The sequence below is a fragment of the Rattus norvegicus genome, chromosome 10 (assembly GCF_036323735.1).
Source record: "Rattus norvegicus strain BN/NHsdMcwi chromosome 10, GRCr8, whole genome shotgun sequence".
In the NCBI taxonomy this organism is placed as follows: Eukaryota; Metazoa; Chordata; class Mammalia; order Rodentia; family Muridae; genus Rattus; species Rattus norvegicus.
In genome coordinates, this window is record NC_086028.1 from 106,301,707 (window position 1) to 106,328,534 (window position 26,828).

Below are 26,828 nucleotides of genomic sequence, written 5' to 3' on the forward strand. Positions count from 1 at the left end.
AGAAAGAGGGCTGGAGAGACACATGGTGGCTCAGCGGTTAAGAGCACCGACTGCTCTTCCAGAGGTCCTGAGTTCAATTCCCAGCAACCACATGGTGGCTCACACCCATCTGTAATGGGATCTGACGCCCTCTTCTGGTGTGTCTGAAGACAGCGACAGTGTACTCACATAAATAATACAAATAAATCTTTTTTTAAAGAAAGGGCTGGGGATGTCCAGTGGTAGAGCATTTGCCCATCATGTGTGAGGCCCTGACTCACTTTCTGAGTGTTGTCATCATAAGTACATAGGTGGTTTGAGATGTTCCACATAGTCCTAGACATTTGAACATTTGATCCCCAGCCTGTAATGCACATCAGCAGTTAAGACCGCTTTCTGATCTTTCAGGGGACAAACATTTGGTTTCCAGTGCCATTGCCAGGAGGCTCATAGTCTCCAGTAACTCCAACTCCAGGGAATCCAATGTCCTCTTCCAGCCTCTCCATGTACTTGCATTCACATACACAAACACACAGATATATACAAAATAAATCTTATTTACCCAAAGCACCAATGTAGCCAGTCATAGTGATTCATATTTATAGTTCAGGCACTTGGAAGACTAAATTTGCAGGCAGCCTGAACTTCATAGTCCTGGGCTATCCTTAGCTACAAAGGGAGGCTGCAAGAGGATACATCTTCAGCTACCTTGGGTTTCTGAGATCAGCCTGAGCTACAGAAGATCTTGTCATTAAAAAAAAACAAAACAGGGGCTGGGGATTTAGCTCAGTGGTAGAGCGCTTACCTAGGAAGCGCAAGGCCCTGGGTTCGGTCCCCAGCTCCGAAAAAAAGAACCAAAAAAAAAAAAAAAAAAAACAAAACAAAACAAAACAAAAAAAACAAAACCAGAACTATTAAGCTACTACAATAAGGAGACCTAGAAGACAGTCCAGCAACTACCTGTGTGCACCAAGCCCTGGATTCCACTCTAGCAGGACAGAAAACATAGGACAGGGAAAGGAATCCAGACATGGTAGAGAATGCCCGGAATCCCAGCGATCACCAAATGCTAGTGGGAAGATCAGTAGTTCAAAGTCATCGCGCCCACATTGACAGTTCAAGGCTGGCTTGTGGTATCTGAGACCCTGAGAAGAAGAGAGGGAAGGAGGAAGGGAGGCAGAGACAGGACAGAACTCAAGACATCTCGGGAAGTCAATGCTACAAATCTGCTGTGTCAGGGTAGCCCCTGCGTTGCCACATCTCGTGTTTTCTGACCAAATTTGCAGCCTGTCCTGGAACACAAAGTGCCATACTGGGTGATCCTTCTCCCTAAGAGCCCCTAATGGCGCCAACTGAGGACAACCGACAACAGGCGCCATCAGGTCCCAGGACCCACAGACACGGGCTGGCTACACGGGGGAAGACCCCTCCCCCTTCAGTCTCAGCTCCACTCTGTTTATGTCTTTCGATATGAAGAACTCAGAGCTAAATGGTCAAGAGGCAGAAACACTTTACTCAGGGTTCTCGTTAGAGGGCAAGATGCCTCTGTCTGCTATGCTCAGAGCCTGTGGGAACCAACAGCCCAGGCAGCAAACACTGGGGCTCAGGGAACTCTGGTACATCAGCAGATGCTTGCTAAAGGTAGGCAAATGTAGGGGAAAGCAGCCAAGACAGATGGAGGCCAAGGAGCCTGTACGCCCACAGAGTCCATCCATGCTTATGCTAAAATTGAATTCTTACTTAATTTAGGAATTTTGCATCTGTTTGTTTATCGTAATTGTGTTACATATATGTTGGGGTGTGGTCTGTGCATGCTACAGTGGACAACTTGTGGTAGTTAGCTCTCTTCTCCCACCACGAGGGTTCCAAGGATCAAATTCGGTTCCCCCAGTTTGGCAGCAAGCCAGTTTACCTGTGGAGCCATCTTGCCAGCCCACAAAACAGTACTTTTAAATTTTTAATTACTAAGTGTGGGAAAGATGGCTTCGCGGTTAAGAGCACTGGATAGGGCTGGAGAGATGGCTCCGTGGTTAAGAGCGCTGACTGCTGTTCTTCCAGAGGTCCTGAGTTCAAATCCCAGCAAAATCACATATCTAAAAAATTTTATTATTAGCTGGGTGTGGCGGTACATGCCTTTAATTTCAGTACTTGGGAGGCAGAGGCTAGCCTGATCTACATTGCAAGTTCCAGAACACCCAGGGCTACATAGAGAGAGACCCTGTTAAAATAAAATTGTTATCATGTGAATGTGTATGCGAGTGTGCACATGCCTGTGTCAGTGTGTATAGTCAGAGGTATGTGTGGTCAGAGGTGTCTTCCTCTATCACTTCCTCCTTTGAGACAAGGTCTCTCAGTGACACCCAGCAAGCCCCAGTGATCTTGTCTCTGCAACCTTCAGCACCAAGGTTCCAGTGCATATGGCTGGGCCCAGCTTTTTGTTGTGTGTGTAGGGATCCAAACTTAGGTCCCTATACTGACATGGAAGGCACTCTTAGTCACTGAGACTTTCCCCAGCCCCAACACCGGATCTGATATGGCAGAGTACCCAAGAGATCACCAACAGGTCTAGGAGTGAGGTCTAGGTCAGGCAGAAACTTCAGGGAGGTAAACAGAGAGCCCACCAGAGGCTAGCCGAGTTCAAGCCAGCCCCGTGTTACTCTCCCATGCTCTCAAAGCTGCCTCTTTCTGCTGCTCTCTCCTGAGTCTGTCCACAAGAAAACAAGGTCAGAGGGTGTCTTAGTCAGGGTTTCTATTCCTGCACAAACATCGTGACCAAGAAGCAAGTCAGGGAGGAAAAGGTTTATTCAGCTTACACTTCCACATCGCTGTTCATCACCAAAGGAAGTCAGAACTGGAACTCACGCAGGTCAGGAAGCAGGAGCTGATGCAGAGGTCATGCAGGGATGTTACTTATGGGTTTGCTTCCCCTGGCTTGCTCAGCTTGCTCTCTTATAGAACCTAAGACCACCAGCCCAGGGATGGCACCACCCACAATGGACTGGGTCTTCCTCCCTTGACCACTAGTTGAGAAAATGTCTTACAGCTGGATCTCATGGAGGCATTTCCTCAACGGAGGCTCATTTCTCTCTGACTCCAGCTTGTGTCAAGTTGACACACAGAACCAGCCAGTATAGAGGGTAAGGTCCTTTTTAAGGAAAGACCTTCATCCTTCAGTGAGTCCTCTCCTTAAGGTGCAGGAAGCCCAGCTGAACGACAGAATCTAGACAGAGGCAACTGCAGACCAGTGCCTGCTCCCACTCTGTCCCTGGCCACTGTAGACCTAGCACCTCCAGCCCAGTGCTATACTGGCACAGAGTTCCTGCCACCCTCTCGTCCCTAAGTCTCATTACCAGGTCATGGAGGGGCAGACACAGGCTGTGGTGTTCAGTCCTTCAGCCTGTGCCCCAGGGAGGTGGAACGGGAGTTGAATGAAGGAAGGGCTGTATCTGTCCCTCAGGCTTGCACAAGTGGCCCCCACAGGGCGGAAACAAACAGGTCTTTGCCTTCTAACCTTTGCCTTCTGGCCATTGCCTGGATCAAAACAGAAAGGGCGGCTCCCTGTCAGGATCTCTGGTGGACTCTTCTGAAAATAGAAGCACAGAAGACACGGCCTCTGAGAGCATCCCGTGCCCCGAATCCTGGCAGGGTCTTCTGGCGGACCTTATAGACAAGTACAAAACAGGATCTGCCTCCTGGGCACTGGAAGGTGGACCAGCTCACCAGTGAGGGGACTCATAGGTGGGGCACAGGACCCAACATTCCCTAAGATAGGAATAAAGTTCTGGAGAAGGACAGCGTCTGTCTGAACAAGGGACTGACCTGAGGACCATGAGGAGTTCTGTGGAAGGGGCAGGGGGTGACAGAGAAGAGACCAAATGTGTTCCAGATGTGAAAGAGATGCTTGGCAATGGACAGGCTTCCCAAGAGGGGCCTTGGCTTCTTTACTGGATGATTTGGAAATGGGAAGGGAGGTGTCTCTATGAAAGGGGGAGAATGTGAGTGCCCATTCTGAAAGCCACAGCTACACGGAGAACGTTCTAGAAAGCAACACGACCCTGCGCATTACAGGATGTGAAGAAGCCAGAGAAGTGGAAGCCCAAAAACACCCAAGGGAGTTTCTGACCCCGAGGTCACTGGGCAGGAGGGGAGATGAGGCAACAAAAAGGTGGCTCGAGGGCTCACAGGGGTGGGGCAGTGGAGTGAGAGAGAATGTCCTTTCTAGGATTTAGTCTAGGGGCGAAAAATAGGCATGTGGCTCAGAACTTTTGACTCCCCAGAAAAGGAGGTATCTAGGCAAGGGCTGTGCAGACTGAGAAGGTCGGGCAGGTTAGTGGATTGTTACTTGAGGGGTTATCGGACAGGAGTCCCTGAAGCCCACAGGGCATGTAGCCTGGAAAGGGTTTAAGAGGCGTTCTTAGCGGATCACCTTGTCTGAAACCCTCAGAGCGGTCCATTATACCCTGACCTCCCCCACCTCTGCTCCCACACACGGTGCACGTGTGACAGCTGCAATCTTTCACCCAGGAGCCAGATGTGATTAAGTAAGAGACTTAACCCTTTTGGAAAATCAAAATTGCAAACCTGAACGCAAAGATGCGACCCCAGGACAGTGGACATTGCAAGAGAAAGGGGCTCTTTGCGTCACATGTTATTCCCTTGGCGAACTCGGACCCGCACCCGGACCTGCACCTGCCGGGTCAGGAATCACCCGTGGAGGCTCTCTGAAGTCCAGGGTGCGCAAGATTGGATCCTCGGGGTTATGGTACACTTGGTGAGGGTTCTCGGAAGGGACCCGTGGGGTCGGATCCCGGTCAGGGCCTGCTCCTGTGTGCCAGAAGGGAGGAGAAAGTGAGTGCCCGGGATATAGAGCTACAAGGCAAGCTCGGCACACAAGAGAGGTACTCGGAATTACACCGAGAGGTTCTGAGAGCTCGCTGCAGGTCGGCTGCACTAAGGCGCGGGCGCCGACCCTCATCTCTCCCCCTCCCCCGCGGGCCGCTCCCGCCCCCACCCCCTCCCCCTTCGCCGCCGCCGCCCAGTGTCGCCTCTGGAAAGTTTGCAGGCGGCTGGCGCGGAGCTGGCGCCGACCCCGATCGCAGCGCGGCGGAGACCAGTAGCCGCCGGCGCCCAGATCCCAGTGCGCTCGAGGACCGCGAGGAGCCCAGTCCTAGACCCAGCAAGTGAGCACAGTGAGCACTAGGGTCGGGCCCCGAGGGGACGGTCCCAGGTGGTCTATGGGGTGCTGAAGCACGGGCATGACCTGGGCGTGCAGAATGGGGGAGCGGGGAGCTGGGCGTGCAGAATAGAGGAGCGGGAAGCTGGGCGTGCAGAATGGGGGAGCGGGGAGCTGGCCCTCGAACCTGGACGTAAGCCAGCTGTCCCTGAGGTCTTTGGTGGTTCTCACCTCCGTCTAACACCTTAGTTTTCAAACCGGGAAATGTGTCCTTCTGTCATGGTTAGAGTCACCTGATTCCCTAACGGTCTCCCGCAGGTTAAGGTTCTCAACTTCTCCTTTCTGTTCTCTGGGAGCGCAATCTGGGAGGTGGGAGAGGGTAGGTGCAGGCGTGGCTATCTCATCAAACGCCCAACGCCCAACGCACTCCAGCTTCCAGCCCCTCATACCCCAATGGCTCGCCCATCCCCTATGTGTCCCCAATCTCCAGGACTTCCTTGCAGTGTCCCAGTCTTGCCGGTGAGATGTGTAAGCACCGTGCACGAAGGGCTCTTCTTCCACTGCTCACAATTTTTTACTTTGACCCCTGCGAGCGCAGATCACTCACTGCCCTTGTTCTGCTCCAGGCTCCCCAGAGACCCCCTTCCCACTTCAGACCCTCGAAGTTTTCTGTCGCGAACCGACCGATCCCTCACCTCTTGGTTCTCGCATCCTCCGAGGATCGGCCAGGGATATTTTGCTGTTCTTCTGTCTTGGAGACATAGAAGGGGGACTCTGAGCTCACCGGAGTCGGTGGGTATCTCCGCCCCTTTTCCGGGGAGGACTCAGGAATTAGGCTTTGTCACAGCCTGTGGCCCCAGATCCTGTCCCTTGCCATAGGACTATGACCCGGTCTAGTTTCTCTGTTTTGACCAAAACACCCTTCCAGTTGATAACTCTGGGGATTCCTAAGATCAAAAAAAATGTTGCTACCACTCCAACTTTGGCTCCTAAGGAACCAAGAGGATCCCCCCAGGATGCTCCCCCCTTTGGCCGCTGGGTCATCCAGCTCACACCCTCGGCCACCTGCAGAGAAAACCGGTGGCCACACTGCAAACACCCAAGTGTCCTTTGTCCTGTTGGAGCTTGCTGGGAGGGGTGGTGGCATGGGAAAATGACAGTCCAGGTGGCTGGAGTGCCAGATATGTGCTGTGAAGAAGGGGGCTTGATCTAAAGGCAAGACAGGCTGACTTATCACTTACAGACTGATTCAGACTTGCATCTTCCAGATTTCACCCACAGTTGGGTCTCTCAAAGCCTGAGACCTGAGTGAGATTTCAGCAGCCTAGTCTAAGAAGGGGAGAGGGTAGGGTCTCCAGTCTACCATCCCTTACGCCCATCTGTTCCCTGCCAGGGAGGGTAATAAGGTGGAAAAAGGGCCAGAATCGCAGCTCCAGCCACAGGCGCTCTAGCGCAGCGTCCACACCTGGCTGCGTCACCCAGGGTATTTATCAGAGCTGATGGGCTCTGTCTTGGTGTCAGTATTTACCCCCACTGTGGGGACAGGAGGCAGACTGCACAGGGCACAAAGATTGCAGTCCTAGCCTACTGATGACACAGCCCACTCCCTTTCGGGGAAAGGGAAAGGGTGCCTTGTTGGTCTCCATATGTTGATTGGCTGACTTCACAGGATTTGTCTGGCCAGACATTCTCTGCAGAGAGACCTCAGTGTCTCAACTTCATGGGGCTGAAAGTCAGCCTCATGTCCGTGATGTTCTCTATCTGACTGGCTAGAAACTGCCCCACCATTGTTATTCCATCACAGGACTAGAGAACTCACCCACTTTTGCCACTTTTGTATGAGGGACCCCATCAGAGGTTACAGAACCCTGAGGAATCTAGCCCTGAGCAGTTTTTGAGCCCATCCACTGTGGTCTGAGCATAGCTGGAAGGAAATCCTCAAGGGATCTCATCTCACATTTGTTATTCTTTGTTATTCTTTGTTGCTCTGCTATTCTTTGTTATTTCTTACTTTTGGATTTTTTCTTTTCTTCTTTCTTTCTTTTTGTTTCTTTGTTGTTTGTTTGTTTGTTTGAGACAGGGTTTCTCTGCATAGCCCTGGCTATCCCACACCTCACTCTGTAGACCAGGCTAGTCTCAAACACTCAGAGATCCTTCTGCCTCTGTCTCCCCAGTCTAGGATTAAAGGTGTGTGCCACCATCTCACAGCTATTGAACATTTACATTTTCAGCCCTGGGCTGCTGATGCAAAGCTGGGTTCTAAGGACCGTCCTCCCCCACTGTCTGGATCTTCACCCTTGCAGGATCTTGAACCACATCTTTCCCCGCCATGCCCCTTCCCAGCATTTCCATTCTCCATCTACCCAAGCAGGTCATTCCTTATCACTGTCACACTGCCCTGGAGCTTTCCCACCTCTGCCCTTCCTCTTTGAGGCCTCTTTGGGTCTCTATGAGACCCCAGCAGCTCTGGGGTAGAGGCCAGGCATAGTGTGTGAAAGCCAGTTCCTGGCTTCTGTATTCTCCATACCCAGCCCACTAGTAATCTGGGACGGTTTGATGCAAATCAGGAGAGCCATGCTACTTGGTGACCCCAGACGTAGGGACACTTGAACTGCCTTCACCTCTTCAATCTGTCTGCTGCTTTGTCCCCTGTAGGAACCCTCTACTCTGAGGGTATTGTGTCCTGAGGTTCAGGTATCAGAGACCTGAAACCCTGTGTCTTGACTCTGGCTAGACCCTGTTGACCAAGGGCTAGGCTCAGGAGCTCCGTAGTAGGTCATGAGCCAGATGTGTCAGAAGAGGACATAAGTACAGGAGGGTAGAAGTGAAGGGGGCCTCTCAAGCTGCTGTTTCTAGAACTTGACTGGGCTCATCACAGCAGGCTGAAATCCAGGGGTCCGCTCTTGTGACAGTTGAGTTCTTCTCTCACATCCCCACCCTCTCTCCCTCCACCCCGGGGGTCATTGTATGTAGTCCTGGCTGGTACTGAACTTTGGATAGTACTCCACCTCCTGAATGCTAGGACTACAGGTATGTGCCACCATACCTGGCTCTATCTTGTATATTTTGTTTGTGGGCACACAGGACAGAGGCCCATCTCAGTCCTAGGAGCTCATAGTTTGACTTCTTACAGGCCCCAAGAAGCTCTTCGCAATTCCGCCATGAGAATCCACCAGAGCTGTCTTAGTTAGGGTTTTACTGCTGTGAACAAACACCATGACCAAGGCAACTCTTATATGGATGACATTTCACTGGGGCTGGCTTACAGGTTCAGTCCATTATCATCAAGGTGGGGGAGTGGCAGTGTCCAGGCAGATGTGGGGGCTGGAGGAACTGAGAGTTCCACCTCTTGTTCCAAAGGTAGCTAGGAGAAGGTAGCTGATGTTCATGGTTTCTGCTGCCCAGGATTTGTCACTGGCGATCCCACATCTTACAGAAAACATCAGGCAGAGGTGTCCCTCATCTGGGCCCTGGCTAGAAACTGCCCTGGAATGAGGACGAGTGGCCATGGACCTGGGCACTGGACCCTCGCTCTCTTTATCTGAGGTCAGATTGCCTGGCCAGTCAGCTTTCCCAGGCTAAAAATAGGCGGAGGTGTCCAGGACAACATAACTGAGGAGAGAGGTAGTGGCTGAGTTTTCGGTGCCACTCTGAGAGATTTGGGTGACCAGATAAGGAGGTGATTGCTTTCAGCCAGCCAACCCCATGTAGCAGGAAAACAGTTGCCCATACTCACCTGTCTCTGAATTGGCATTGCAAGCTACTCATGTCTCCTCCCTAAACCTCAGCTATAGGGAGGCCTTGGGCTCAGAGGCTTGGTTCTGGGGAGCAGGATGCTCTGTAGATCTTCTCCAGACTCCACTATTCTGGTTCTCCGCAGCCTGAGGAGAGGTGCACACACCCCCAAGGACCCAGGCACCCAACCTCTGCCAGATGTGGGGGGGTGGCTACCCAGAGGCATGCTCCTCACCCAGCTCCACTGTCCCTACCTGCTGCTGCTGCTGGTGGTGCTGTCATGTCTGGTGAGTGCCGTGCACCCCACGCACCTGCATGGAGGAGGGTTGGCTGCTCTGTACACAAGTGCTGAGAGCTCTCTGGTTGCTTGCCTACCTGTTTCCCAGCCAAAGGCACCCTCTGCCCAGGTAATGGACTTTTTGTTTGAGAAGTGGAAGCTCTATAGTGACCAGTGCCACCACAACCTAAGCCTGCTGCCCCCACCTACTGGTGAGTCCCACCAAAGACTCCTGTGTCCTGACACCCCGCCTGGAGGTACACTCAGAGACCTTATGGGGATGTAATAGTAATGGCTGCTTTATAATGCCCAGCCACTTGCCCCCAGTTACAGACTGACCTCCAGAGGCAGTGGCTTCCCTAAGGCTGTATGGTCAGGAAACAGTAGAAATGCAGAACTGCCTCAGGGCTGCCCTCATCCCCAGCCAGCTGATGTCTGCTGTCACCGCTCACACTGGGCAGACAGTGAATAGGGACAGGGCAGGGCAGAGAGACTGGGTCTTCCCAGTCTCAGTTGAGGGGGATGAGTGCCTGGGAGGGAGGGAGAAGGATGAGGGAGCTATGCTACGGCTGGGCCTGGAAAAGGTGCCAGCCAAACTGGAGTCTGACATCTGACAAGGAATGTATTACCAGGCAGGAGGGGCCAGTGAGATGGCTCAGCAGATAATGGCCCTTGCTCTGGGACTCAGTGAAAATGGATAAATGATCCTTGCAAGTTGTCCTATGATCCTGTATGCTGGTATACACACTTGTATGCTTCTGAGTGCATGCACATGTGCGCGCGCGCGCACGCGCGCACACACACACACACACACACACTAAATAAATGAACAGATAAATGTAAAAAGCTTTTTACAAATTTTTATAAAAGATACATAGAGGAAAGACACAAAATGGGGTCTGTGCACATTTGGGATGGGATATCTTGGGCAAACACCAATGTTGCTGGGCTGGAGAGGGTAGTCATGGAGTCTAGAAGGCAAGATAACCAGCCGGGGGATGCCCCTTGTGGCCCACATCACGGAGGCAGCCCCTATAGATGCAGGTTCAGAGAAGTGGTGTTGATACTCAGGGGGCTTCTGGTCCCACCCCCATCCTCCTTCACCTTTACAGAGCTGGTCTGCAACAGAACTTTCGACAAGTACTCCTGCTGGCCTGACACCCCTCCCAACACCACTGCCAACATTTCCTGCCCCTGGTACCTACCTTGGTACCACAAAGGTAACGGGGTAGTGAGTGCCTGGGAGGCTGAGGGTGCAAAGTCTGGGAGTGGGCTGACCAGAGCTTACACCCATGTCCCAGTGCAGCACCGCCTAGTGTTCAAGAGGTGTGGGCCTGATGGGCAGTGGGTTCGAGGGCCACGGGGGCAGTCATGGCGCGACGCCTCCCAATGTCAGATGGATGATGACGAGATCGAGGTCCAGGTCAGCTCTGAAGGGTGTGGGGTGGTGTTGCCATGGGGTTGCGTGGGGCCAGGGGATATGGTACTGCCCAGCCCCACTCCACCTCTGGTTTGCAGAAGGGGGTAGCCAAGATGTATAGCAGCTACCAGGTGATGTACACTGTGGGCTACAGTCTGTCCCTGGGGGCCTTGCTCCTGGCGCTGGTCATCCTGCTGGGCCTCAGGTACACTGCTGTCGCTCCTAGCTAATACCCAGTGTGGTGAGGGGGGCAGAGGGACGGGGCAGGAGTGGTGCTGAGACATCGTCATATAGGAAGCTGCACTGCACCCGGAACTACATCCACGGGAACCTGTTCGCGTCCTTCGTGCTCAAGGCTGGCTCTGTGCTGGTCATTGATTGGCTGCTCAAGACACGCTATAGCCAGAAGATTGGAGATGACCTCAGTGTGAGCGTCTGGCTCAGTGATGGGGTGAGCCCAGATCTAACTGCTCCCTAGCCTGTGTAGGGCGGCGGGCAGGGTGTCGTGGGCTCCACTCATGCCTCACCTTGCTCAGGCGGTGGCTGGCTGCAGAGTGGCCACAGTGATCATGCAGTACGGCATCATAGCCAACTACTGCTGGTTGCTGGTGGAGGGTGTGTACCTGTACAGCCTGCTGAGCATCACCACCTTCTCGGAGAAGAGCTTCTTCTCCCTCTATCTGTGCATCGGCTGGGGTGAGTAGGCTTGTGGGGGATAGGGAAGGAAGCTAACAGGGCCGTGGGATAACAACTGCTGCTTCCCACAGGATCTCCCCTGCTGTTTGTCATCCCCTGGGTGGTGGTCAAGTGTCTGTTTGAGAATGTCCAGTGAGTATGAGCTAATAGGGTGGGCTGGTTGATGCTGGTCTTTGTAAAGTGACCCTGGGGACAGGGGCAGGAGGTGAGGCTAGAAGTGTGAATCCAGTGTCTGGACCTGGGGTTCAGTGAAGACTCTGTCCTTTCCTTTCCAGAGGCACTCAGTAAATCCCAGCAGATAGGGAGGGGCAAGGAACAGAGAGCTGCATCCCCACTAAGTGAGCAACTGGTCCCTGCAGGTGCTGGACCAGCAATGACAATATGGGATTCTGGTGGATCCTGCGTATCCCTGTACTCCTGGCCATACTGGTGAGGAAACAAAGCCCCTGCTGCCATCAGCAAGGAAAGGGTCACTGGTCTGGCTCCCCCAGGTCCTTCCTTCATCAGCCTTCTGAGGCTAAGGGAAGAATACATTCTACCCAACGGATGGAGGGTGGGCAATTCCAGCACTCACTCAAGAAGCTGTAATACGCTGCCAGCCCCAGGGCCCTGTGCCCAGGGCTCACCTGGCAGCAGCCTTGCTTGTAGCAGGGACATCTGAGGGCCATGTAGGACACAGGAAGTTCTCGGGCTGCCCTTGATGTTTGTCTTCCTCACACAGATCAATTTTTTCATCTTTGTCCGCATCATTCATCTTCTTGTGGCCAAGCTGCGTGCCCATCAGATGCACTATGCTGATTACAAGTTCCGGTGGGCAGGGGCCAGGGCCTGGGTCCAGACTGGAGAGGGATGAGGTTGGGGGTCAATGTCTTTGTGGGGGAAAGCCCAGAAGATTTTGCAGAGTTCTCAAGCTCTGCCCCTGCAGGCTAGCCAGGTCCACGCTGACCCTCATTCCTCTGCTGGGAGTCCACGAAGTGGTCTTTGCCTTTGTGACTGATGAGCATGCCCAGGGCACCCTGCGCTCCACCAAGCTCTTTTTTGACCTGTTCTTCAGCTCCTTCCAGGTGAGTCTTCATCATAGCCCATCCCTGGGACACAAGAGTGCTGTCCCTGACCACTCTCTTTCTCCAGGGTCTGCTGGTGGCTGTTCTCTACTGTTTCCTCAACAAGGAGGTAGGTGAAGCTGGGAACACAATCAGAGCTGGCCATGAGGATGGCCTTGCCCTGGTCTGACCATACCTTCATCCCCATTATTACAGTTGCATGCGTCGGATGTCAGGTCCCCTAGGTCCTCAGGGAGCAGGGTTATGAGATGGTCCCCGCCTTTCCTGGTGACAAGTGGCCCTGCTGAACCCAATGTAAAACTTGCCTTGCTTTGGGTCTGCTTAGATTGAGGCTAGGCACCTCAGAGTGGCCCAGTCAGGATCCTAACGAGGTGGGTTGGCAGAGAAGCCCTACCCCTGGCTCCTCTAGGTGCAGGCAGAGCTACTGCGGCGTTGGAGGCGATGGCAAGAAGGCAAAGCTCTTCAGGAGGAAAGGATGGCCAGCAGCCATGGCAGCCACATGGCCCCAGCAGGGACTTGTCATGGTGATCCCTGTGAGAAACTTCAGCTTATGAGTGCAGGCAGCAGCAGTGGGACTGGCTGTGAGCCCTCTGCGAAGACCTCATTGGCCAGTAGTCTCCCAAGGCTGGCTGACAGCCCCACCTGAATCTCCACTGGACTCCAGCCAAGTTGGATTCAGAAAGGGCCTCACAAGACAACCCAGAAACAGATGCCTGGCCAAGGCTGAAGAGGCAAAGCAGCAAGACAGCAGCTTGTACTATCCACACTCCCCTAACCTGTCCTGGCCGGGTACAGGCCACATTGATGGAGTAGGGGCTGGATATGATGGAGTAGCCATGCTATGAACTATGGGTGTTCCCATGAGTGTTGCCATGTTCCATGCACACAGATATGACCTTCAGTAAAGAGCTCCCGTAGGACCTGCTGTGCATATCTTGGACAGCCGGGCTTGAAGCACCAAGGAAGGTGTATGGGAGGGTGGGTAAGCTGTGGACAGGCACCACACTCAGCAGGTAGAGAGAGCTAATGCAATCCAGGAAAGAACTGTCTCTGAAGTGGTGCTTTGAGGTAGCAGCTCACTTCCTCCAGGATTCCCCTGAACCTAAGTTGTCCTTTGAGGAAATGTGTGTGATACAGGCTCTTGACTCAGCCCTGTAAGTCAGAGCCTCATTGAGCAGAGGCAAGTCCAGAAGGGGACACGTGAAGGGCTGTGATCAACCTCTAGGGTGGTCCTTTTGGCCGTTGCTATGATGCCTACCTAGTGGAGTGTGGAGATGGGGTGGGGGTGGGGAAAGTCAACCAGGTACCTCTGTTCAAGTTGCTGGTAGAAAATGATACAGGACCCTGGGGGAGGGGTGCACACAGCCAACATCAGGCCACGTGGGCTGTAGCTGTTCAGGCTAATTGAAGCAAATGAAGGGACAGGAGGCCACTCAGGAAAGATAAATAAAATGACTCACCTGCCAGGCCTGGCACTGGGGCCTGAAGGGGGCCTTACCCTGCCACCTTTCCAATGCCTGGATGCAGCAGGGAGGGAAGTGAGGAGCCTAGTGGGTGCAACCCAGGTGGGCGTCTGAATTACAAGGACTGGTGGGAAACAAAGGGCTGGAAGCCTACAATGTTGGCTGCATCTGCTGGAGACCACAGGTTCTTGACTTTGCAGCCTTAGGAAGCTCATCCCAGAGCTCCACGATCCAGGCCCCAGATCTTGACTCTACTTTGAGCCTTGGACACCTTGGTGCCTGCTGTGGGCACAAAGTCATTCCGAGCCAGCACCTGAGTACATGCATTCTCCTTCACGCCAGCTGAGCTCAGGGTTGGTGACTGCCTTGGGGGTTGCAGCTCACTTGGGGCCTCCTGACAGCCCTCCCCATCCCGAGTCCCTCTGCCCTTGTCCTCCTTCACCCCGTCTCCATCTCTGTCCCCAAGGGAACTGGTGCAGGCTGGTTCAGGCAGGGAAGAGGTAGGAGCCAAGTAGGTCCACCCCGTCAGTGACTAGAACCATGACCAGACAGCTCCACAGTGGTGGGGGAAGTCAGCTTAGCCCAGTGCCGCACAGCATCGTTTTATTTCAGGAGACCCTATCCCTTCCTCATGCCTCTGTCCTGTACCTCAGACCTGCATCAATCTCCTTCCCCCAGAGGAATGTTGGGTGTTATCCAGCAAAGTGTGTGAGTGAGCACAGGTCCCTTGGAGGGGACCCAGGAGTGTAACTATGAAGGAGGTGTGGTCCTGTGTGTATGACAGGTGGGGCAGGTATATAGATGTTCAATGTTTCAGAAGGATGTGAGTGACCGAGTTGTGTTACAAGGAAGATGGTTTGCATGTGGTCCCTTAGAATCTGGTGTGTGGACATTCCTACTACTAAAATGACAGTGGAAACCGAGGAAACAAAAACAACAACAAAAGCCACTGACCATCGAGGACCAAACTTGGGAGTTAAGCTGTGGACTAAAGGAGGGAACCTTAGACCAGAGGGCTCCAGAATCTCCTGAAGAGAGTGAAAATGAACAGGGGGGTGGAGTTCAGGCTCTAGGATGGGATACAGGAAACAAGGCAAACACAACCAGATGTGATGTGATCGTTCCAGTACTTAGGAGGTAAAGGCAGGAGGAGGAACTCAAGGCCTGGAACTATACATCAAGTCAAAGACTAGCCTGGGCTAACTAAGACTTTTTCTCAAAAAACAAAACAGAAGCCCTAAAGATGCCTGCTGTAGTCAGCATACACAGAGATAGTTGGGTCTCTGTGATTTGGGGGCCAGCTTGTTCTGCATGGTGACCCTGAGGACTGACAGCCAGGGCTATGTAATGAAACCCTGTCTCAAGCAAACACCAGTAACAAACCCTGAAGGACAGAGGACATAGAGCAGTGGTAGGATGCCTGCCTGCCATGTGTGAAGCTGTTAAATCCCCAGAACCACACAAAAGGCAGAATGCATGTTGGCCATGCTGGTGTGCAAGTGTAGCCCCAGTGCTGGGAAAACAGGAGGATCCCTGGGGCTAATCCCTAGGGCTTCCTAGCCAGTCTATCCTAATTGATAAGTGCTTCAGGCCAATGAAAGACCTGTCTCAAAGGAGGCAGGTGGCTTCCTGGAGATGGTATTCCAAGGGGTTTTCAAGCTGCTACTCATGCACATGCATGTGTGCGAGCACATGGGCACACGGACACACACACACACACACACACACACACACACACGCAAAACCTGCAAAAAAAAAAAAAGGAAAAAAAGGAGAAATTAGTAATTCCAAGGGACAGGTGGATATAAAAACAAAAACAAAAACCTAACTCACCATACGGTTTACTTCTGACTATGAACACAGACATCATAAAGTAATCATCCTATTTTGATGTAACCAAAATTATAGGGAAAAGGAAACTGAGGGCTGGGAATGTGGCTCAGTTGGTGGCACACCTGCCTAGCGTGATCCTCAGCACTGCAAACTGGATGTGGTGCCACATGCCTACACCTAAACTTACTGTTGGAGGGAAGAAGGGTCAGAAGTTCAAGGTCACCTCAGCCACAACAAGGGTGAGGCCACCTTGAGATCCCATCTCAAGGAGACAAAGCAAAGCCACTGCTGGGGCTAGAGACAGCTTTGTGGTAAGAGCACTTGCTACCCTTGGGTGGTCTGAAATTTAGCTCTTGGCATCCACACTGGTCAGCTCACAATTGACTGTAACTCCAGGTCCAGGAAGCCAGCATCCTCTGTTGGCTCTACAGACACTCTCACCACACACATAAAAAGTTAGCCAGGTGTGGTGCCACACTCCTTTAGTCCCAGCACCAGGTAAGCAAAGGCAGGTGGATTTCTGCAGCTGTAAAGCCTGGTCTATACAGCAATATAGTGAGTTTCAGGATAGCCAGAGCTACATAGTGAGACCATTTCAATACATCACACACAGACACAGACACATACACCCTTTTAGAGTAAATAAAATATCATCTAAGAATACACTGGTCAGGCTTACATGTCAGGGGCATTTAGGTATGTGAAGTGCTGTCTGGGCACTGAGGTCACTCTACGGGGCTAACCTTGTTAAGTGAATCCACGACTGACTATTGGCAGCCATCCCCCATCCCAGGAGCCTGGGAAACCACACAGGGAGTAAGAACTAATCACTTTATGAGACTGGGACATGACAATTTTGCTGAAGGTCATATGTGTGGCACCAGCTCAGCCAGCCTAAGCTCATTACTCCCGGAGAAGTCAGGAAGCCCCTTGAAGTGCTCTAGTATAGCTGGGATGGAATCAACACCACTAGGAGGCAGAATGTCCTCAGGTTAGGATCTTACTTGGTCCCTCAGTGGATACACTGGTACTCTGGGCAGTGTGCCGACCCACCATGTCCTGGTATCCCCTGAGCCATCCACACCCCTTCCAGTTCAGACAATGGGAAGTCGATTGGGTAACCCACAGTCTAGGACACCGAGTATCTTCAAACAGCCTAAGAAGCCCCAGGGAAACTAACAATGCCAAGACGTGGGGGATGGCTTGGCACCTACAACATCTATTACTCACTGCCCTGTCTTGCCTGTGCCTCCCTGGGGAGGCTTGCCTTGCCCAGCCCACACCCAGGAGAGGTCTCTGGGGGCCACTTGAGCCCCGAATACTCTTCTGGGAAAGCATGTTCCTGAAATAAATTCCATTTTGGCAACTTCTCAGGAGCAGGAGCATTCCAGGGCTGTTTCCACGATTGAAGGTCAAATGCGACGAGGTCTCTCCTGGGCCCGCTCAGCAGCCCTGGGCAGTCAAGGAGCCAATACTCCTCAGAGTCGATAGCATGGCTGAAGAGTGAGCTCCATGTGAGGAATGGAGCTTGGATAACAAGAGGATTTGGCTTTACTATCCACCTGACTCCTCTGGGGGCCTGGGGCTCAGACCTACAGTGGGCTTCAGGGTAGGGCCTGACAGACTGCCAAGAAGCCACTTCCAGTGCCACCCACCTTTATTCACAGACCCTCGGTCTCCAAAGCTACATAGACACTTGGATTCAAGAGGGCACGAGAAAAGGGGGTCTTGGTGATCCTCCCAGTACACCCCAGAAAGCCAGGACACGCCTGGCAGCACCACTCCTTCAGGGTCAGCCTTAGTGCCCTGTCCAAGAGCACTGCTGTGACCACAGGGCTGCAGGTACCAGGACAAAAGGCCTAGTTGCTCTCAGAGAGCCAGTACTGTCCTAGGCCCAGAGCTGATTCGACTCTGAAACTGGGGCAAGGAAGGGTCAGGATGGACAGTGGGGATGGAAGGGGGAGCTCCCCAAATGTCCAGGGCAGAAGAACAGCAAGTCTCCATGGAGAGAGCCACACTGGATGCAGGTGGGACTGCACATGTCCTACTTTCTGGTCACTTCAAGGTTCCACAGCCGAAGAAACAGAGGTCCCCTTTTTTCCTTCCTGACCTTAAGTAGCCAGGAAGGAGAGTGGCGAGGCATGGCAGGTAACAGCAGAGAGGGCTGGGTAGGTAGGGCCAGGTGCTACCCAAGATGCAGCTGGCCAGGAGAAAAGGACAGGGCTGATACAGTCAGACTCCTATTCCCCCAGTGACAGGGGCAACTTGAGACCCTGGAGAGGACAGGTAGGGCCTTGATCATCAATCCTGCTGGCTCTGGGGATTACGGCCTGCTAGAGCTCACTCTCCTCCCCCCCTCCCAGGAGCAGCGCCACAGGAACAGAGGAAACCAACATCAAGTGCACCCTGATCTTCTGGAGGCCAGGGGAGGGGCGCCAGGCACTCTAGGACTTCTTGGCATCCTGCGTGTTCCGGCGCTTCAGGTCGCTCAGGTCGATGGGCTTGAAGGCTGTTAGTGGACAGTCGGGTTGGTGCTGGGAAGAGGATACCCATCCACTCCCCACTACTGGAGGCTCCCAAACCCAGGTGCCTTAGAAAGGACACAGTGCAGGAAGGAAGCAGAAGCCTTTTCAGCTCCTCCAGGTCTACCTTACTTACTCTTCAGGCTGGGGTTGGGAACTTTCTCCACATATTCCTCCACTAGGCACCGCTCCCCACTGGACAGCTGGCTGCGCAGGTCTCGCTCAACACCCTGCCAGGCTGCAGCAGACAACAGGTTCAGCGAGCGCTCAGCAGTCCTCAAGCCATCAGAGAGCACTCTGCTCCTGATGGCAGCTCAAGCAGACCGTCCCTCCCTCAGCAGCATGCAGCCCCCGGCCCCACCAGTCTCCCTCTTTAGATGAGGGCTTGTTTGTTTTTTGAGACAGGGTTTCTCTGTGTAACAGCCTTGTCTGTTTGGGACCTCAAACTCTCAGAGATCTGCCTGCCTCTGCCTCCTGAGTGCTAGGATCAAAGGTGTGGCTACCACACCTGGCTACCTAAGGGTATCTTGAAGAGTCCCAAACTGTCCTACCTCCTGCATCAGCTCCTCCTGCCCCTGCTCAGAGGCCAGTCCCTTCTGTGCAATGGCCTCCTCAAACCACAGAGGGTCCCACCCATGCCCACCTCTCAGCATATTCGTTCTAATCCTAACCATATAACCTCTATGCACTTTAGTGAAACTCTGTTCACACTACCTCTTCCAGGAAGCCTCCAGGCCTGAGTACTGTCTCCAAGATTCTGCCTCTTCTGGGCTTCCACCAACTCCCCATGCCCTCTGCTTCTGTTGTCACCCAATGTCCCTCTGTCACCAGTCTACTGTCTGGGACCCAAAAAGAGTGGAAGGGTGGTGGGTCATTCACCCACAGCAGGCAGTAAAGCAGACACCGAGTGCACCAACCTTCATAAATGAAGCGCACATTCTCTTCATGCGCTGGTGTGAAGATCTCACTGCTGTTGGTGGGAGAGCGGGGACTGCTATTCCTCTTCCCGTTGTAGACAACTCTAGAGACAGGAGAGCTGGGGAAAGTCCCACGTGTGAGGAGAGAGTAACAGGAGAGATGGGGTCCCAGCTCCCACACACACCTGAGACCCACCTGGTCATTGCTGGTACGTCTAGTCCTACTGCTCAGCTGCTGGATACTGCGGCCTATAAAACAGAAACCCAAGGCACTGGAGCTGTCATCCTTCCAGCAGAAAAAAGAACAAACTATGTGGTCCTGAGTCCACTGGGGATCCACAGACTGGGCCCTAGACTTGAGTGGCCAGTGGGCTCCAAGCAGTCCTGACAGGCTATGGGGTGTCAGTGTCACTCAGAGACTGCACAACTTAGCTACGTTTTCAGCCACATCGCTAACCCTCCTGTCTTCAGTCTGCAGATCCCATACAAAGTAGAGCCCCAGCTCCGCCTCAGAGGATTAATGAACTCTATTATGCGTGCTTCTACAAAGCCTAAGATTCAGCCTCCTAACTAACTGCCCATGGGAACTTAATGGTGAGAAAACCATCTATCCAGAAACTCAGCAACATTTGACAAATGACTTAGTTTCCTGATCCCAAAGGATCACTGGAGAATCGAGAACCAGACCAGGAGGAGGAAGGAAGTAGACCTGATCCAGTGACCAGAACTCTGGGGTGCAACCTATTTACAGGCTAGAGTCTTTTACAGTACCTAAGTTTAGGGTCAGAATCTCATAATTAACCAGCTGAGGACACACAGGCTAGGATGAGAAAACCAGTCATACAAGGTCGGTCCTCAGTCTGGCCTTGGTCCAGATGGGGCAACCCCACATGCTGAAGACAAAGGAGACCCGACAGTTCCAAGCCACCTCAGGCTTTCTCAAAGCTTCTTCTCTGGCCAGTGATACATTATATTAACTATTCAGATGAACACCTCAATGCTACCAAGCCAGCTCCTGTAAGGGCTCTAGAACCCTGTCAGCCTAGGACATCAAAGCACAAGGAAAGACCTGAGGGGGGTGATGTAGTGATACAAGATGGGGAAGCTCCAGTTACAGGCCAGGACAGAGTAAGGCAGTGCTCACGGGCAACCCTTACCTTAGCGTCCAGGCCCAAGGCTTCCTTATGACCTTGCAGATACCCTTTTCTGGCCTAGATTCATGGATGCTTGCTTGGTGGCGCCTGTCCTACACCTCCCTTCTCTGGTGCCTCTCCCACCCATGCAGCTCAGGCTCTGGTGTCCACATCCTCCAATGGCCCCCTGGCTTGCACATGCATACCATGCCCTCTGCCTGGGTGCTTTAGCTGGCACCAGCCCAGCTGGCAGCAGGTTTTATGTTTGGTGAGGCAGAGAAACCTGAGCGTGTTTACTGGCAAGGAATGTAGTAGCAGGATACCAAATGAACTGGGTCCCTAAAAGACTGGGTGTTATTTGGGTCCAGAACCAAAGCAGGTACAGTGGGCTAAGAAAAACGGCAGAGTCTTCAGACGTGTCCAGGATGTCTAAAACCTTACTGAACTGCAGACAGGCATCTGAGGTCAGAGCACTGCTCAGGAGACCAAGGGTAGTGGTCTAACAAAGGTTACCCATACAAGAGGGACACCATTTTGAGTGATCCCTACTTCAAAAGACTTCATGAAGTACCCAGGCCTTCATCACCTAGGGGACCCACCAGGAAGATAGCAGGAGGAGAGGTCAGAAAAGGCTACCTCCACACCCGACACTTCCTTGCCCTGGTTTTTGTTTTGTTTCCTCTTTCTGTTACAAGTGTCTTCCCAATACCCTAGCCATATGTAAAACGTTCCATCAACTCCACAATGTTTTCTGGGTCTTTTTTGCAGTTTGTGTTTAAAAATAGGAAGCCCAGAGGCTGCAGAGATGGCTCAGCGGTTAAGAGCACTGACTGCTCTTCCAGAGGTCTTGAGTTCAATTCCCAGCAATCACATGGTGGCTCACAACCATCTGTAATGGGATCCAATGCCATCTTCTGGTGTGACTGAGGACAGGGATAGTATACCTACATACAGGAAATAAATCTTTTTTTTTATTTTACTATGTGTGGAAATCTAGATTTCCCAGAACCATTTGTTGACGATCCTGTGTTTTCTTCAATGTAGATATTGGTCCTGAGTAGGAATCAGGTAGCTGTATATGTGTGGACTTGTATCAGAGTCGTCTCTTGCTTCCACTGATCCCACATCTGCATTTTATGTATGTGAGTACACTGTTGCTCTCTTCAGACAAACCAGAAGAGGGCATTAGATCCTATTACAGACGGTTGTGGGTCACCAGGTGGTTGCTGGGAATTGAACTCAGGGCCTCTGGAAGAGCAGTCAGTGCTCTTAAACCACTGAGCCATCTTTCCAGCCCATGAAATAAATCTTAAAAAAAAAATAAAAGAAAAGAAAGCCCAGGCTAGCCTCAAATATCAGTGTGTAGTGTAGTCAAGGCTAGCCATAAACACTTGATCCTCCTGATTCTGCACACCCCACCCCCAAGTGCTGGGATTACAGGCACACTCTACCGTGCCTGGGACAACTCCACAATACCTTTTCTCTGTATCTCTCAAGTGGATTGTCCCAATAATCCCCAACATGGAAGTCTAGCAGGACTTTTTTCTACAAATCTAGGGTCTCATGCATACTAGGCAAATGCACTACCTGAAGTATAACCTCATCCTTCACTTTCCAGACAAGGCCTGTGACCCAGGCTGCCTTTGATCTTGTTGTTGACTAAGGCAGCCTTGGACTTGCAATCCTCCTGCATCAGCCTACTGAGTAGCTAGGTTAAGACTCTACTGTATCTGTATACATGCAGTTTGTTTTAGTGAACTCCTAAGACACAGCTAACAACGAGGGTATCTTGGATCTGATGACCCTCTGTGACATATCCATCAATTAATATACCTCTACCTGCAGCCCTCCCCACCTCTGCTGACCAAGCTTCCACTAGCACCACAGCAGACACACACAGTTGGCAGTTCAGTTTCTTGACACTTCCACCACTCTCCAGTGGGAACCAGTTGAGCTGTGCAGTGTCAGAGAGCTCTCGTTCCATGTGTTACTTATGTGTCACCAGCTACTATCTTCAGGCCCAATAATAGTCAGTAGTAAACCTGAGTTTCCTGTTGAAAGACTACACTTCCCAGCTTCCTTTGCAGACTGTGAAGTCATTTCTGCCCCTATAGTGAGCCACATCCCATCTTCCTCTGCAGGCATTTGGCCATCTGCCCACACGAATGACAAGGCCCTTGTCTGTGAATAAACATGGTCCCACCTGGGTCAGACCAAGGGTTTTTTCCACCTTCAGTCTCTCTACAGTTGCCTTTTAAAAATCTAACAGTACTACCTGTCCAGTTTCCCCACCCTCAAACTCCCCCCTCCCTGGCCAGAGGTACCCTGACCAGAGGTCCTCCACCCCCTCTGTGTACTCTAGACAAGGATTTTGGGTTCCTCACTGAAAGTGAAGTGATCACCAGGGAGTTGCCAGGTCTTCCTGATCAAATGATGATCAAAGCATAGCTATATGAAGCCCATGCCGTGAATGAAGGACCTGCAGCTCCTCAGTCAACATGATAATGGACATAGCAAAGTCATCACATTATCCCAGTAAAACATAACAAGAAAGGGGTGCTGTAGGCCACTGAGTATAAGGTAGAAAATCTGCAACCAGCTAATATTTAAAACAAGTGAGGACCTAGAAATGTCCAGGAATCAAGAATCACAAATGCCACAGCAGAGCCTTGCCAAGGGGGAACTACAGGGCAGCCTGGGCTGGGAACTTTACACACTGTTCATGGTCCTATCACAGCTGGCCAGGAAGATGGCATCTCACAGTCCTATTTCAGAGGATGAAGCAGTTGTCACCTAAGAGGTGACCTCAATGACTTCCAGTTCCGACCCCACCCAGGGGCTTGGAGGCTGCAGAAGCTAGCTGGGGTGCTAGATGCTCATCTCTGAGCCTGCCTCAGTTCCTGTCCTCTCTGAAATGCTGCTTCCCAGGGACACCCGTGTGGGTCTGCTTACAGCCTCTCTATTCCTGGGAGAGTTCTTTTTTTTTTTTTTTTTTTTTTTTTGGTTCTTTTTTTCGGAGCTGGGGACCGAACCCAGGGCCTTGCGCTTCCTAGGCAAGCGCTATACCACTGAGCTAAATCCCCTCCCCCCCCCCCCAGAGTTCTTGAATGGGTTTATTCTGTATAGAACTATATCCACTTCTATGGGACTCAAGGCCTTCAGAGATTTCTTGGAAGGCAAGGTTGAGGGACAGTATAGGGTGCTGGGGATCCAAGACCCAATTCGACTCTTCTTTTTTTTTTTTTCTTTTTTTTTTTCAGAGCTGGGGACCGAACCCAGGGCCTTGTGCTTGCTAGGCAAGCGCTCTACCACTGAGCTAAATCCCCAACCCCTCGACTCTTCTAAATACACTCAATATGCCAGGCACATGATGCTAGGTGGTCACATCTTTGTTGCCCACCAAAGCGACAACGAAAGTGGCCCCTGCACCACAGTCAATGGTGCAATGGCTGGTCACTCTGTTCCTCCGGAACTTCTACTATCCAAATTTTGCTTCCTTCCTTCCTCTCCCCACCCCTTTTAGAAGAAAGGTCTCACGTAGCCCTGACTGGTCTTACACTTCTGATCCTTCTGACTCCACCTCACAAAGTGCTGGGATTACAGGTAAGTGCCACCACTCCCTGCTTCAAGTCATGCCTGTATCCTTTACAAATTGTGAGGCTTTTAGTTAATGATTGACCAGCCAGGCAGGAGCTTTGACAGGTTGGGCCTGCTTCTAGATGACAGGTCATCAGACCTAGAACGTGTATCCTATTCTTTCCTTGGAATAGCAAACTATTAGCTACTTCCTAACTGGACCCAAACCCAGGCCCCTTCTTCTGGAGGACCTGGCTCTTGTTGGCTCTCCTGCCACATCTCTAACTGTCCTAGACACTCCCCAGAAATCCACTAGCTGATCTCAACTCACTGGGGGGCTTGCTTGAGCTTGCCCTCTGTTTGAAACATGGCGTCCAGAGGGTACACCATCTTAACTCGGACGACCACCACAGGATCTGGACTGCTTTTGTCAACAGGGGTACGATATTTCCGGCCACCAGCCCGTTCAGCTTACGGGCTGACCGCGGGCAGGCCCTGGACTTGCGCAGAGACACTGCATCAGGACAACTGGGATGTGGGCAGAGCAGGTAACCGGCAAGGGCACCGGAGCGATTTGGGGGGCTGGCCTGCGCAGCCCAGAAGCAGGGAGCGCCCTCAAGGGCTGCCCCAGGACCGCGGGCGTCGGTTCCCGGGGGAGGGGGGCGGCCCGGCCGGCAAGAAAACCTCCTTTAGGATGCCGCCACGTCCGCACCCCGCGGCGACACCGGCCTCGTCTCTCCCCGCTCCGGCCAGGCGACCCAGCGACACCAGGGCGGGGCGGGGCGGAGCGGCCAAGGTCCCAGGGAGCCCGCAGCGCCCCGCCCCGCCGCGCCGCTCCTCCCGCGCCGCACCTTCCTCACCTCACCCTCCTCGCCGCCGCCGCCGCCGCCGCCGCCGCCGCTTCTAGTGGGCCGGCCGGAAGTGACGCAACGCGCAGGCGCAAACGGCGCGGGCCACGTGATCGCCGGCGAACGGAGCGCAGCGAGGTCGGAGGCGCGCGAGGTCGGAGGCGCGCGAGGTCGTCCCGGAAACACGGGTGGGTGGGGGGGAGAAGGGAGGGGCTGCCCGGCATCTCTGAAAAAGAAGACCGGCGGACGCGTCCCAGACATTCATTTCCCCGGTCCTGTGCTTGCCAGCGAGCCCCAGCATACCTGGCGATGGTTTTGTACTGGACTGCGCAACATCAGTCACCATCACAGCTTGGGAATTATGTTTATTGAAAAAGTAAAAAGTATCACCATAAAAAAAAAAACCTGGAGTAAAAGCCAGGCCAGAGAAATGGGTATAGGGGCAAGAGTGTCGTGCCCCACAAGTCCTAACCAGCCTGGCTGCCTCACTGCATGTTCAGTGGGCAGTCTAGTCCCTGGAGCAAGGTGCTTGCCGCTTCTCCAAAGGGGCACAAACACCAAAAGGGCAGGGCTGGCTCAATCCATGCTGGTTCCTTTGAAGAGTTCCACCAAGTCCTTGAAGTCCGGGTCAATGAGGTCGGAGGGCAAATCGCCATCATCATTGGTTGCATCTCTGTCTGCCCCCAAAGAGATGAGATACCTGAGGTGTGAAGGGCAGGTGGTTAAAGCCTAGTCAGCCCATCCTGGGGCCAGAGGGCTAGAATTTTGGGGTCACCTGTTTGTTTTTTCCAGGCAGAGTGAGGAGGAAGAAACCTGACCCCTTGGAAGCTGTGGCCAGATTTTCCAGCTTGCTCTAATGTTGCAATCAGATAGAAACTGCCAGAATCCCTGAGTAGCCGCCTACATCCTCAGAGTCACATTTTGGGGGTCCACCTAGGGGGATTAGGATGAAGCCTCTACAACGCATTGCATAATCTCACCTGGCTATGTCAGGGTATCCATCACTGCAAGCGATATGCAGTGGTGTCCAGCCTGTCTCATCCCGCTGGTGAATGTCAGCACCATATTTGACTAGCAACTTCACACACTCCAGGTTTCCAGAGAGCACAGCTTCATGAAGAGCAGCCAGGCCTGGGCAGGGTGGGAACACAGGGTCAAAGCTATAACCCTCTGAACAGGATTTCCCCTGTTTCCTTATGGACAGAAGACCAGTCTCTCAGTTATCTACTCACCGGAGGGGTAGATAGTGTCTAGCGAGACTTTCCGAGCTCGGATAAAGCGCCCCACTTGCTCCAGGTCGCCTTGGCGGATGTGGTCCAAGAAGAGAACATCATTAGGGAACCTCACACTCCGATCAGCCAACAGCCTCCGCCGTCGCTGTCGGGGGCTGTAGCGAGCGTAGCGGACTGTTCTGCTGGGCATCCTGGGATTGGGGTTGGCTATCTCTGTGGGACCCTACTTCGGTGGGTATGAGTAAGAAGTATGCCAACCGGACCAGATCTGCGCAACCTCTCCCGCTTGACAGAACCTCGATTCCAGCTTATATAGGGCTTGCGAGGCTATATAAAGCCACGCAGTCATGCTTGCAGACGCGAGGAGCTGAAACTGAGCTTCCCCCCCACCCCCAACCCCCTTTGAGCACAGGATCATGTTTGGTGGCTCATCTTTCAGCACACCTGTCGCCATGTCCGGCCAAAGGGGTCAGATCCTTCCTGGCTACTACTCCCTGCCCGCAGCTGGACCTAGAAGGTGCCTTATAGAGGAGGGAAGGACTGGGAGAGAGTGCATGAAGAAAGCTGTGGGAGTGAGCTCAAGGGCATCAAGAAAGTCTAAACTTGAAGGATGATGGCTCACCTGTCTACCTGCTGGAAGCTGAGCTCCCTTGGCATCTGAAGAGCAACTGATCCATTGACATTTAGGAGGTCACAGCCCAGTCCATTCTCCAGCATGTCACTCTTACCAACCCTTGTGGGTTCTAGAGAAGATTCACAGAACTACCTTTAGGGTACATCATACTGGCATCTCAACTCTACAGATAGATCAACACTACTAGTCCTATGGGACTCACCCAGCACGCACAGTGCCTTGCACGCGCGCGCGCACGCGCGCGCGCGCACACACACACACACACACACACACACACACACAACACTGCCTCTTGGTTCTGGACAGCTTATGGACTCAAGTTGAAG

At 52.7% G+C, this 26,828-nt stretch overlaps 4 protein-coding genes and 1 long non-coding RNA gene across 28 annotated transcripts; 2 read left to right on the forward strand and 3 right to left on the reverse strand.

Moving 5' to 3' along the window:
- Positions 1 to 2,763: 2,763 nt before the first annotated feature.
- On the reverse strand, positions 2,764 to 7,526 carry LOC103693493 (uncharacterized). Of its 9 annotated transcripts, none has more exons than XR_010055920.1 (5): positions 5,848 to 7,216; positions 5,384 to 5,514; positions 4,561 to 4,803; positions 3,021 to 3,639; positions 2,764 to 2,860 (listed from the first exon to the last, which is right to left on the reverse strand). It is a non-coding gene; the product is annotated as an uncharacterized LOC103693493 (long non-coding RNA). The 9 variants fall into 9 exon arrangements; XR_010055922.1 differs by having other exon boundaries at positions 3,330 to 3,639; positions 5,848 to 7,206; XR_010055919.1 differs by having other exon boundaries at positions 3,491 to 3,639; positions 5,848 to 7,196.
- Positions 5,097 to 13,264, forward strand: Gcgr (glucagon receptor). 9 transcript variants are annotated; one of them, NM_172092.2, is made up of 14 exons: positions 5,097 to 5,159; positions 9,033 to 9,174; positions 9,274 to 9,376; positions 10,277 to 10,384; positions 10,466 to 10,587; positions 10,683 to 10,789; positions 10,879 to 11,035; positions 11,121 to 11,280; positions 11,352 to 11,412; positions 11,640 to 11,709; positions 12,002 to 12,090; positions 12,206 to 12,344; positions 12,412 to 12,453; positions 12,754 to 13,264. In NM_172092.2, the coding sequence occupies exons 2-14, from the start codon at positions 9,112 to 9,114 to the stop codon at positions 12,988 to 12,990; spliced, it is 1,458 nt and encodes a 485-aa protein (NP_742089.1). In that variant the 5' UTR covers positions 5,097 to 5,159; positions 9,033 to 9,111; the 3' UTR covers positions 12,991 to 13,264. The 9 variants fall into 9 exon arrangements, 8 of the variants coding, with proteins under 8 accessions (NP_742089.1, NP_742088.1, XP_008766690.1 ...); NM_172091.2 differs by lacking the exon at positions 5,097 to 5,159 and adding an exon at positions 5,890 to 5,944; XM_039085243.2 differs by lacking the exon at positions 5,097 to 5,159 and adding an exon at positions 8,565 to 8,698.
- Positions 13,265 to 17,278: 4,014 nt separating this feature from the next.
- Positions 17,279 to 24,736, reverse strand: Mcrip1 (MAPK regulated co-repressor interacting protein 1). Of its 8 annotated transcripts, none has more exons than XM_063269481.1 (5): positions 24,640 to 24,736; positions 19,276 to 19,328; positions 19,080 to 19,183; positions 18,299 to 18,400; positions 17,280 to 18,149 (listed from the first exon to the last, which is right to left on the reverse strand). In XM_063269481.1, exons 2-5 carry the CDS (start codon positions 19,281 to 19,283, stop codon positions 18,085 to 18,087), a joined length of 279 nt encoding a protein of 92 aa, XP_063125551.1. In that variant the 5' UTR covers positions 19,284 to 19,328; positions 24,640 to 24,736; the 3' UTR covers positions 17,280 to 18,084. The 8 variants fall into 8 exon arrangements, with proteins under 8 accessions (NP_001101781.1, XP_063125551.1, XP_017452903.1 ...); XM_017597414.3 differs by having other exon boundaries at positions 19,080 to 19,198; XM_006247896.5 differs by having other exon boundaries at positions 19,080 to 19,198; positions 24,649 to 24,730.
- On the forward strand, positions 21,183 to 25,040 carry Dpagt1l1 (dolichyl-phosphate N-acetylglucosaminephosphotransferase 1 like 1). Its single transcript, XM_039087546.2, has 3 exons — positions 21,183 to 23,815; positions 24,226 to 24,336; positions 24,542 to 25,040. Exons 1-3 carry the CDS (start codon positions 23,650 to 23,652, stop codon positions 25,006 to 25,008), a joined length of 744 nt encoding a protein of 247 aa, XP_038943474.1. The 5' UTR covers positions 21,183 to 23,649; the 3' UTR covers positions 25,009 to 25,040.
- Positions 24,985 to 26,154, reverse strand: Ppp1r27 (protein phosphatase 1, regulatory subunit 27). Its single transcript, NM_001105858.1, has 3 exons — positions 25,869 to 26,154; positions 25,617 to 25,767; positions 24,985 to 25,336 (listed from the first exon to the last, which is right to left on the reverse strand). Exons 1-3 carry the CDS (start codon positions 26,056 to 26,058, stop codon positions 25,213 to 25,215), a joined length of 465 nt encoding a protein of 154 aa, NP_001099328.1. The 5' UTR covers positions 26,059 to 26,154; the 3' UTR covers positions 24,985 to 25,212.
- Between the last annotated feature and the right edge of the window lie 674 nt (positions 26,155 to 26,828).